General features: G+C 35.1%; 1 protein-coding gene across 2 annotated transcripts; it reads right to left on the reverse strand.

Moving 5' to 3' along the window:
• Window positions 1–469: 469 nt before the first annotated feature.
• On the reverse strand, window positions 470–12,473 carry alg9 (ALG9 alpha-1,2-mannosyltransferase). Of its 2 annotated transcripts, none has more exons than XM_079873011.1 (15): window positions 12,252–12,473; window positions 11,377–11,563; window positions 8,813–8,947; window positions 8,531–8,601; window positions 8,328–8,416; window positions 8,052–8,187; window positions 6,291–6,378; window positions 6,005–6,110; window positions 5,174–5,296; window positions 4,879–5,033; window positions 3,865–3,994; window positions 3,501–3,648; window positions 2,763–2,892; window positions 1,796–1,926; window positions 470–1,350 (listed from the first exon to the last, which is right to left on the reverse strand). In XM_079873011.1, exons 1-15 carry the CDS (start codon window positions 12,425–12,427, stop codon window positions 1,227–1,229), a joined length of 1,929 nt encoding a protein of 642 aa, XP_079729137.1. In that variant the 5' UTR covers window positions 12,428–12,473; the 3' UTR covers window positions 470–1,226. The 2 variants fall into 2 exon arrangements, with proteins under 2 accessions (XP_079729137.1, XP_079729136.1); XM_079873010.1 differs by having other exon boundaries at window positions 11,377–11,512; window positions 12,252–12,472.
• Between the last annotated feature and the right edge of the window lie 248 nt (window positions 12,474–12,721).

Consider the following 12,721-nt stretch of genomic DNA (forward strand, 5'->3'; position numbering starts at 1 on the left):
AAATATTTTGTATTTTTACAGCAAAGCACAACTAGGAAAGAAATTATATTTATATATTTAATATTAGATAGAAATATGTGATAATGTATATATTTTTATACATAAAATAATTGTTTTTATTTTTATTTGTAAAAAAAAACTATATTTGAATTTAATTTTAAATATTTAATATTTTTTGTTGAAAAATATTTTTATAAATAATTAATTTTATATTTTTGAGAAGAGGAGAACCAGTTACATTTTTTTTTATTAAATACAAATACGTGAAATTTAGAAGATAATCTATATATTTTTTGTTTATTTACTTGTTTGGAACAGAGAAGAACTTTATTATTTTAAGATTTTACATAATTGAATGACTTTTTCAGGCTAGGCTATAACAATTCCAGGTTTTTAATAACCGGGAAAACCCTGAAGTTCACAAAGACAACAGATATTAGTGCATCCATTCCAGGAATGACCTCTCTGAAACAGTCACACATTAAGACAGCCTTCTTTTATTTGACTCAATCACAGTTAACACTGATATGATTCAGATGACAAACATTATTCGGAATGTAAACACTCAATTGTTCTGGTCTGCAGTCTGACCTCACAGTCAATGTCCACTTTTCCAGACGATGGAACTGAAGAAAAAAACTTCAGTTCTTGGTGCAACTTTCATCCTGAGATGCTGAGGCTGGCCTGGGCCAGTTGCTCAAACAGGACAAATGAACAGCAGTTCATATCTCTGGACGCATGAGATCTGGTTTGGGTCTGCATTCATGGAGTACAGTTCATTGTCCCAGATCAAGGATGAGGTCATTTCAAATGAGGGACTGTAGTCCTTAAAGGGTCATCTAAACAGAAATCTTCTGAAACGCTTCAGAGAGATGCAGAGAAACACACGCAGGAATGAATGAACAGAAGGCATGGAATGGAGCGGAGATGATCGGAGAAGATGGGTAAGGCATTCATGCTCTGTGCTGAAACTGTCCACAGGATGGGCAGCAACACTGATGTCTACATACAGGCTTGACACTGCATGACTTGATAACAAAGTTGCTCAAACAAACTCTGACATACATTCATTCCATTCATTCATTCATTCGCACTCAAGCACAAAAACAATCCCACGGGTGCCAGAAAGAGTTGAGGAGGAGCATCTTGGGACCAAATGATGAAGCACTGCAAGAGACAGGACTTATGGAGGGGTGTGATTATGAAAAAACAGCAGGAAAGGCAGGTCAGGCTTGCGTTCTTTTCCGGGTGATTTTGAGTCGTTTCGGTTTGAGGATGACATATCTGCTGTAGGTGGTGTATTGCTCAGACAGAAACGGGATAAAAAAGGCCCTGAGGAATCTGGAGGACCTGTGTGGGAGACACACGGAAAGGGAAGAGCAACAGGATCACGAAAAGGATGAAATATACACAAAATAGTTCACAAAAGCCAGAATTCCACAATCCACTCTCTTTAAAAAGAAACCATTTCTACATTTATTTCGCCATCATGAACTGGGCAATAAAGACACGCAGAGCTCATTACTGGTAAATTGGGTCAAGGATAATCTCTCTTAGGATGATTAGACCCTGTGTCACAACGATTCATTATGAGCGCTTGAGAATGATGTCATAAGTATCTTTTAAAAGGACAAGCATGCCCTCTAGTGGATAAGCACACACCCTACAATTTTCAATGACTCTTTACAGCAGAATTAATTTACTCTGAATGAATTACCCACAAGTGTCTCTTGTATGTTAACAAATTTCCACTCGTTTTGAAAAATGCCCATATACTCCAGCACTAAAGACTTGCCTGGTAGCGTCTAGAAAAGGCTTGTCAGCAATAATGCTCCACTCTTCTTTGTTATTGGCGTATCGTGGTTCAAGAGGGGCTTCTGTTTCTGTTGCCAGATCCACCAGGTAATGACACTGCTTCAGTTCTACCTGAGAGCCAGAGAACATGGAAAATGACATGTACTTCACATTCAGCTACAACACAGACATATGCAGAGACATTTAAAGGTTGTAGATAAGTGACACTGACTTTAACATGTGCATGATTTTAAAAAAATTATAAAAAGGGGTGTATAGAGCTGAATAATTGATTTTCCGAAGTAAAATAGCATTCAAACTCAGTATAGAGCAGGGCTGTAACCACCATAGACAATGAGGGGGACAAAAAAAAGTGTTTTAAGTTACTTTTTAGGCTTGTCTGTCTCAGTGGTGTAACAGCACTCCTCAATGCCAAAATGATTGAGATGACCAATCAAATCAAAGAATGCGGAAAAAACAGAAGATGAGTGCCAATTCCAACATGGCACTTCAGTTTTAACAGCGGGGAGTGCATGGTAAGATGCAAGTAGCAAAATATTTGACAACTGTTTCATTATAGAAATGTTAAATGACTGACAGTAATATCCAGTAATGCAAACTACTATCTTTTTTTTTTTTTTTTACAAACGTTACATGTTTTTCAACAATTTTAAATTGAAAATATGTTATCATTTATAGGATTCATAACTGAATTTGACATGACAAGAAACATTTTTCGTTTGACATATTAGACAGAAATAAGAGTGAATAAAAAGGAATAAAACATTATTTGCAAATAGTTGTAATTGATTACTTCACAACTACAATTATTAGACCTAGAACCTTTTATCATTTTTTTCTTCTTCTTTTTTTCCTTAAATCCCTTTTAATTATTTAACTGCTTTAAATAAAAAGACCAATTACAAAACCAAAATTGAAGTCCCAAGTGTATGTGTTAGGTCACTCACATATCGAGATGTCTCCTCAAGATTCTGATCATTCATGTCTGATGGAAGTATCCAGGTGGCATCAAGACCCATGGCATATGGCTTAGGTAGCTGACCCCTGAACTCTGACTGGATGAACTGTAAGTGCCAGCTGGAAATTAATAAGATATAGTTAGTGTATATCATAGAGATATACTACCGTTCAAAAGTCTGGGGTTCGTAAGATTTTTGAATGTTTTTGAAAGAAGTTTCTTATGCTCACCAAGGCTGCATTTATTTGATCAAAAATACAGGTAAAAAGTATTATTGTGAAATATAATTAGAATTTAAGATACCTGTTATATATTTCAATATACTTTAAAATGTAATTTATTCCTGTGATGGCAAAGCTGAATTTTCAGCATCATTACTCTAGTCTTTAGTGTCACATGATCCTTTAGAGTTCATTCTAATATGCTTATTATTACCAATGTTGAAAAGAGGTGTTCTGCTTATTATTACTGTATGCCTTAATATTATAATATTACCCCCATACATTTTTTTTCAGAATTCTTTGATGAATAAAAAGTTGAAGAGAAAAGCATGTATTTGAAATAGAAATATTTTGTAACATAATATGTCTTTTCAGTCACTTGTGACCAACTTAATGTGTCTTTGCTGTATTCAAGTATTCATTTAAATATTATTGACTCCAAACTTTTAAACAGTAGTGTATATTTATGTACAGTCTTTAAGAGTTTAATCAGAACTCAAACTCACTTGTTGGGCAGGAGAAAACTGCTGGGGAAGCGGTACCACTCTTTCCCTACACAAACATTGACTAGTCTTCCCTCTGGAACAGTATGGATAGCAGGGTCTTTAGCAATGCGGTGAAACTCTGGATACAAATCCAGCGGAGCATGATAACCTTAACACACACACAACAACCCCAAGTGAGAGAGACATCACAAAGGGAGTATTGTACTGCACAAAGTAAAGATTAAGTAAAAATGTTTTTATCATTTTGTTTATCAACCTCATCAGCCAGCTCTATAACCCTACCTTTGGGGGCATAATTCATTAAATTTGGCCCAAATCTCTCTCAACTTGCTTATTGTTGAGCCCTTATACGATGTGTCCTTACCTCTGAAGAGGGCCACAGATCGGGACAGTGAGAGCACTCCAAACAGCAGCACAGAGCCGAGAGCCAGCCAGTTGGAGGAGATGGTGTAGTGCTCCAGACGATAGCGCTGGAATATGAAGTGATAGCACTTCTATATGGAAAAAACAGACAGAAAGTTGTTTAAAAGGGAGAATAAATTAAAGTATCGCATTCAAATTCCATGCAGGTTTACCAGCAAACTAATTTACACAACACTGGAAATATGCTAATAAAGATGTGCAGTTCTCTGTAGTTTTTGGACATGTGCTAATGCAAATACAAAGTTTCATGCACACTACCGTTCAAAAGTTTGAAATCAGTTTTTAATAAATTAATATTTGTTATTCAGCAAGGATGCATTAAATTGATCAAGTTACAGTAAAAAAAAAAAAGTTTATAAATGTTACAAAAAATACTTTTGAACTTTTTATTAATCAAAGTATCCTGAAAAACTGTATCATGGTTTCCACAAAGATATTAAGCAGCACAACTGATGATAAAAAAAGAATAATTCTTGAGCACCAAATCAGCATATTAGACTGATTTCTGAAGGATCATGTGACACTGAAGACTGAAGTAATGAGGCTAAAAATACAGCTTTGCATCACAGGAATAAATTACATTTTGAAATATATTAAAATAGTAAACAATCATTTTAAATTGTAATAATATTATATTTACAAATCATTCAGTACCATATAATTAAAGTCACTATGAAATCAAAATTGATAATTCTTATTTATGGAATACTGCATTATCTATTATGAATGATTTATCAAAATAACTCTTGCAACAACATCTCTGATGACGTGTTTACTGGTACGAGGACGAGATCACAGCAATAGCAAACAACAATGATTCAATCAATTTCCAATGGACAAAATCAAGCCCCACCCTACATTTTTCTTGTTCGAGAAGCTGTTTCACTGGTATATACGTCACAATAGGGAAGAAAAGACTTGCGCAGCTTCTGTTTCATGCAGAAGCAATTCTAACCTGCAGCGAGGATAGTGCCACAGCCCCACACAGACAGATGAGAGGGTAGATGGGAAACAGAAAGCGCTCTTCTTTATGTGGACGAGTGAAGAACACCAGCATCCATAGGTACATAGGAGACAGTGTTAACCAGTACGGCCGGCCGAGGTTCTGAACTGCAAATTATACATTAAGAAACATGAGATTAACAGGATGCCCAGTACGCCACCAACGTCACAATTATTTTGTTGGGGCTTTAGTTGGCAACTTAAGGAAATGAAAAAAAATAAGTCAAAGACACATTAATCTCTCTTACCATTGAATCTTTGAAGCAGTGCCTCCATTAGCGCCGTGAGAGGAAGAGAAAACAGGGCCAACAAAAACACAATGTTGAAATTAAGAAAACCATTTACAAAGTAGTAATGCCAGGGCTCTGTGCCTGTAAGAGAAAAAAACACTGCAATAAGGTTTAACTGTTGATGAATGATGCCATCTGACGGCACTAAGAAGAATTATCATTTACGTGCTTTACTGTAAACAATTTTTGTTTGTTTTAAAGGTGCAGTATGTAATAATTTAAATTTAAATATTGAAGAGTTATCTCCCACGCCCCCTCCTCCTCAGACTCAACACAAATGCGGGTTGCCAGATTGAGGACACACAATAGGAAGGAGCACAATAGACAATGGAAAGCGACGAGCCTTACACTGTGCGTTGATCAGCTAATGTATACAGTACTTTTACAATGCTATTATTCTTGAGGCTTTGTAGTTCAGGTAGAATCTGGAATCTCTGACCCACTTTTTTGTTAGCTTCAAAGGCTGAAATATGCTCTTGTCCCCCAACTTGGCAACTCGGGGTGTAGAAATACTATTGGGTAAATTTGCAATGGTCAGGGTTAACACAGACCAGAGCAAAAACAGACATTCTGACATTGAAAAAAATCTCAAATTTGAATAACTGGCTGTAGCATTCAGCATTGTTTTTTTTTTGGAAAAACAAGCATTTGAACGTAGCATGTTTCCTAAATCTCAGCAAACATATGGTATTTTTATGTTTTAGTACAGCCAAAAAAAAACTTACATACAGCACCTTTAAGGATGAGTCAATAATTTTTAGAAGTATATACAAATAATTTGAAGCGTACCATAGAGATCTGGCCCATGAGGAGTGAACACATTGTATAGTATTATGTTCAGAGGAGCAATCACTAGCTTGCCATAATAGTAGCTGTCTATTCCAACAACAGGGACCTACAGAAAAATATAACAATGATAAGTGTTATCAGTGTTAACATGTCAGTATAATACAATGATTCTGAATATTTTTTATTTTAAAATGCCATTTTGCTATTGATGAAATTTCAGTGTCTGAAGGACACAAAAACAATTCAGAATCCTAAGACAGACAGAAAGATCTAGGAGTTTCCCAACCAGAAAGAGCAGCAGCGCCACCAGAGTCCACGTGATAAAACTCTTCCACTTCTTCTTCAGCAACAGCAGGTCAAAGGCAATGGGTATGCTGCAAAATCAATCAGTAAACAGATCCTAAATTCACCTAGTTGGATGATCAGGATTATTTTTATGGCTTTTTGCCAAAAGTGAGTAAACATTGACTTTGGTGAGTGAATAAAACAGTTACTACTAGCCATTTTCATTTATTAGGGAACTGCAGGATAATTCATGGATTAAACTACAGTTTGATGATTACTTTTTAGCGCAATTTTCCTACGGACAAAATTGCGATTGTTAACTCATGATTTCTGTTCTGACTGTGCGCACCAATCTTGCACTTCTATCTCCTCCTCAACCAAACCACCTAGAGACTTCGGGTTTTCGGCATTATGTTAAGGAAGGTCTAATCTCGGGAACGCACAAAAAAAAAAAAAAAAAAAAAAAAAAAAATAACATAAAAAGATTTACTATCTCTTAGTGTTGTGATCCCATGACGTCAGAAAATTGCGCTAAAACACTCACTGAGTTTTTATTACTTGTTTATTACTATGTTTGTTTTTTTGCTTTGCATTGTTGGGAAACTAGGTTAGAAAGTAATGGTGAGAGAGAAGTGGGATCAGGACATGACCTGGTCGCAGACGAACCTGGGATTTTTACCTGATGAACATGTTCTGTAAACGGTCAGATTTGAAAGTTACATAAAGTGAAAAAGTAAAGAAATTTGCACCGAAAGTTCAGTCGGTAAGATTGGGGTTTTAATGTTTTTGAAAGAAGTCTCTATGCTCACCAAGGCTGCATTTACTTGTTAAAAAAAATACAGTAATATTGTTAAATATTATTACTTATAACTGTTTTCTATTTGAATATTTTTTTAAATGTAATTTATTCCATGCAAAGCTGAATTTTCAGCAGCCATTACCACAGTCTTCAGTGTCACATTTCCTTCAGAAATCATTATAAAATGCAATTTCATACCAAAGTAAAAAAAAAAAAAATTAATATCAATGTTGAAAACAATTGTGGAAATGATAATACATTTTTTCAAAATTCTTTGATGTACAGAAAGTTTTTAAAGAACATAATTTATTTTAAAAATACTAATTTTGTAACATTAAAGTATTAATTTCTTTAAAAAAAACTTTCTGGCCCAAAGGTTTAAACATTAGTGCATATAGACAATATTATGGTAAAATATTACAATATCTGTTTCAGTTGTGAGCACATAAATACATGTGCTGGAAATAATATGGGATTGAATGTGTTAAAGATCCTATAATGCTATTACCCTATTATTTTAAAGGTTCCTTATTCTGTTTTGGAGGTCTTTTGGAGTTTACATGCATCAAAGGACAAAAACACTTTCATTTTTAAAGCAGCATCACCTCCTTTCTCAAAGAGAAAGATCTAAACCCCTCCTGTCCTTTGCAGACCTTTTACATTTACAAACCGCTATATTACACACTGCATGAATGGTACTATTTGAAAAAGCATAATAGGGACACTTTAAGCCCCCAAAAACTGAAATGTGGAGAACAAAAATCAGGAAAATAATTCTTAAAATAAATCAGCCAAATAATTCTTCCCATAAGGACAAAATATCATTTTTAATATATGTAACGCAAAATACAGTTTCATGGCTGATAATAAATATTTATGGCAGAAAATGTTTTATTTGCCATTGGCAGGTTTTTGACCCTGCTTATCAATATACAAAAATATTAATTGTTGGCCATTTCTTACCCCAGAAGGGCACAGAAGGGCCAGCCCACTATGGCCCCCGCTGCAATACCCAGCACAGCCAGACTCGGGTGTCCCTGGAACCAGCCAGTCATAGCTACCACAGTACTGTACATACAAAACGTACTGGGGAGGAAAGCTGCATAGAACACAAACACACACATTAACCTGCAGTGTATACACAATATATATAAAAAAAAGAAAAATAGTAACAATTATCATCTAAATTCCATGTGATCAAGCAGATAAGCCACAAATGACCCATTTGATTTGACTCACCTGCAGAGGAGCAGAACATCCCTGCACTCAGGACGAGGAACGCCAGCAGAAGCCGTCCCACATGCAGGCCAAACTTCTTACACACGGCCCTGTGTGATACCCATGACATCAGATCTTTAAGCCACTTTTAATTCGTCACACACTGTAAAATTCACCTATTTTAGCCCAATGCTGAGGTGCCATATGTAGTATTCTGCACTTACTTGTAGAAGTAGAGCTCGCACACACAACAGGTAAATGCTAACATGCAGCGCAGGAAATAAAACACAAGGACCTGAATAGGAACATCAGCAAATTAATTCACATCTTCACATTCTACCATGATGTGCCCACAGTAGCACTTTACATTTTAAATAATTCTCATTACGGTAGCTTTACAATAAAAAAAATATAGGCCTATCATTAACCTTTACAAACGCTTACAAAATACAGAATCAAAACTGGTAACAATCTAGAACCTAGTTTGGGGCTGGTGACTAGTTTACCTTGTTGGTTTGTAATATTTTGGCATGAAAGCAGGCAGGAAGGGCATGGAGCCAAAGATACGCATAGGAACGAATTGCGTAGGCCGGGGAATATTCCCATGTCTGCATCCCTGTTCCATATAGCAGGTAGTGAGTCTGGCCAGCAAACAGAGAGAGATCAAAAGAATGTTTTAAGAATGTTTGGTACTTTTCTTTTATATACTAAAGTGAGTAGCTCTCAGAAAAAGGTTGAAATTCAGCAAAATGGCACATTCATAAGGTTTTTAGACCACTCTATAGTCTGTCTGTGATCAGGAATAGACATGACAACCTTCTAGTGAAGACAAATAAAAAGTTCTTGAATCTGAACTAAACCGTGACACAGATCAGGGCTCAACAATAAGGATTTGCTTTCTGCTGTCCCAGTTAGACCAGTATTTTAGCTTTTTACTTGCCCTGTAAATATTTTCTTGTTACATCATAAAAATAATACAATTTAATATATTTAAAAATAAATATGTAAATATGTTATAATATCTAATAGGTTAAAAATTATAAACAAAAACATTTTGCACCATTACGTCATAATTTTCACACACACACACACACACACACACGCGCGCGCGCGCACACACACACACACACACACACACACCAAGGTTATTTTCGTAAACGAAAACTAAAACTAAGACTAAAACTATTGGTCAAAAAACATTTTCGTAAACTGAAATAAAATAGAAATTTCAACATTAATGAAAAACTAAAACTAAACGAAACTAACAACAGTTACTGAAAAACTAACTGAAACAAAATAATAATTCGCAGAAATAAATAATCGTTTTCGTAATTAATAAGCTCTCCTAAATAAGCCTACCGGAAAATCACTTTTTTCCACTGTGCTACTTTATTTTTCAATGTATGACCGTTGCGCTCGAGTCTCGCGTCTTCTGCAGCATCACGTGCTTGACACGACGTTCTAAAAACGCGGCACTCAAGTTAAAATAAGTTCATCTTTTAAAAGACATGTATCGAGACCTTGTGCTTTTTCCCCACTGTGCCCGCGTCTTTATTTTTTCCGTTTTTCAAAGCAAAACCGCTTTCTGTGTGAACCAGCCCTAAGAAGCAGAAAGGCCCAAATAAGTATTTCCACCTCATGCAAATACAGCTGTACCTTAATTCCAGGTATAAGATAACCATCTCATGTGAAACTAGCTTAAACAAGATAGGCCTATACCACACATATTAGACAAGATACCACACTGAGCAAAAAACGGAAAAAACAAATAGCATGTCTATAGCCCAGAAATAGACGTATATTTGTCAGAGTAGAGGTATACTAAATGTCTGGTCTGAAGAGAACATTTGAAAATGTGTATAACTATGATTATATGATTTTAAACGATGCAATAGACAGAAAGCATAAATGGATCAATACAAGAATAATGTTTGAAAGGATTAATAATTGAAATAACCTTAAAGAACAATCATAATAATCATACGCATATCTTTTTCTTTTTCTTATACACCACGTTTAACAAGATTTAATTTTTAATATTATTATATAATTTTTAGTTGCATTTGTTTGGTTCTTTGTTCATCCTCAAACAATTATTTAATTTTTATTATTGAGAGGTTTTCACAAGAGTTAAATGTAAACTGCAAACATTAAACTTTGCTGAAATTAACTGTCTTTAACTGGAAATGTTCTGTTAACTCTGCTAAACTATAATTACTAAAACTGAAACTAAAACTAAATATATAAAAACTAAATAGAAATGTGTTCACAAAATAAAAACTAAACTAAAACTAACAAAACCATTAATGAAACTAACTAAAACTAAACTGAAATTTATAGGAAATTTGAAAATGATATTAAAATAAAAACTAATTTAAAAATGCAAAACTATAATAACCTTGACACACACACACAAACACAAACACAAACACACACACACAAAGTGTTGAACTAAAAGCTGGAGTTATTTAACTTGTCCCATCATAAAAATAATCTATACATCTCTATATCTATATCTATATCTATATATACATGTTAAATGGGTTAAAAATGATAAAACAAATTGCACCATTATTTCATTATTGGGTGTTGAATTCAAAGATGATTATAAGCTGTAGAAATTTGTTTTACACACACACACACACACACATATACATTATATATATATATATACACACACACATATACACACACATATACACACACATATACACACACATATATATATATATATATGACCTTTAATAATAATAATAATTTTCGACCTATTTTTACTATTCAATCACAAGTCGCAATTTTTACTAAATCTTTGTTAGTCAGATAAATAATATTAATGTGGTGACATCAGAATCAGCAGAATTAAAACAACAATAATGAATAAATCACAAAATAAAAATATAATAATAAATGCAAGCAAAGTGTGGAAAGCATAACAACTTAAGACGTAATGAGAACGCAGTGCCAGGCCAAAAGGACCATCAACTAGCCCAAAATGGTCCCGGGCCATTTTTATTACTGTACCCGGAGAGCTTAACAAAAAAATTGTGAACCAGGAAAATATGTAACTCACTGGCTCCCAGTAATTGTAGGTTTCGTCACAGTCAGAGATGTTACTGAGCAGCGCAGCACAGAAGCGGGCTGAAACCAGGCACTTGAAGGCTGTGGAGCCCTCAGGAGCCCACACCTGTCCTGCCTTACTGGATGACCTGTAATGGAGAGCCAGGGGATAGGAGCTAATGTGCTTATCTGGGAGCAAACTAATAAGCAATATGGGAACAGAGCACATGGTAACACAAGGTTGTCATTCATTTATTATTTAAAACAGCGTCAATCTAGGCTACATATAATTAAACTCATTCACAAGCATAATTAATATAGTGAGCATGAGAAATTCCAGCTTTTCGCAGACAAAATAGACAACAATGTCAATGGACTGTCATTGTATTCCTCCTGCGCTGTTCAGCTAATGACAATGTAAGAAGATTATGAAATTGGACATGCGCGAATGTGCACCTGAGATTTTCGTTACACAGCATCAGACATGCTAATAGGCAAATCTGAAAATGTATTCCAGCTCAATAATAACAAGCATTCATTTTAAAAGAACGACCATTATATACACAACTTCTTTTTCAGCGTTTGCTTGTTGCTTGTTGCGTTTGCAGCCGCTGATGAGCGTTTACACACCGGTAGAAGAGCTGCCTTTGAATGAATGAATGAAAGCCGTCATGTTACATTAAAGCGAGCTTATTCGTGTCGCCAGGATACATTTTAGTATTTCTGTCTCTTCGTGTTATTTAGACAGTCTGTGGATATTTCATGTGTTTGCCATCTGTATTAATCGCATATCCAGACAGCCTGACGTTAGCGAGCTAACGTTAGCGACCTGTCAACACCACACAATGTTACACCGCGCGTTAGCTGGACTGGCTTATGGTTACTTACTCATTACGGGGGTCACTAGACTTATTGTCCTCAACACATTTGTCTTCTTTTGATGCTCGGCTGTCAGTGGTAGGTGTGTTGTTCACGTTGTTGGCATCTTGTTTGCTTCCCCGTCTGTTGCGTTGACGGAGACTCTTCGTCGCCATGTTTCTACTAGCCGTGCGTGACGTCATCATTACACAGCCCAGTTCGACGGAGAGCCATTAGCACGCGGATGGCAAACATTATTACCAATATTACATTAGTAGTATAATTGAGATACTGTTATGTTTTTGTAGTTGTTTTGGTATTTTGAATTAGTTATTATTTTTGTGTTTTCCGTTTTAATTTTCATTTTAAAGTTTTAGTTAACTATAATTAATAACCTTACTGCAAACACCAATATAGCATGCTTTCATTGACTTGACCAAAGTACTTTTTACTACAACTAAGTTTTTCGATTTATACAAACATTTCATTACACATTTAAT

Source organism: Squalius cephalus (assembly GCF_949319135.1).
Source record: "Squalius cephalus genome assembly, chromosome: 5".
NCBI classification, from domain to species: domain Eukaryota; kingdom Metazoa; phylum Chordata; class Actinopteri; order Cypriniformes; family Leuciscidae; genus Squalius; species Squalius cephalus.

Excerpts from the sequence above, each read along its gene's own strand:
- alg9 (XM_079873011.1), bottom strand. The coding sequence starts at position 12,427 with ATGATGACGTCACGCACGGCTAGTAGAAACATGGCGACGAAGAGTCTC. Across the intron at positions 11,564-12,251 it reads TCTAGTGACCCCCGTAATGA|TTTGCTCCCAGATAAGCACA; the intron begins GTAAGTAACCAT and ends ATTGCTTATTAG. Across the intron at positions 5,297-6,004 it reads TCATGGGCCAGATCTCTATG|GCACAGAGCCCTGGCATTAC; the intron begins GTACGCTTCAAA and ends TTTCTCTTACAG.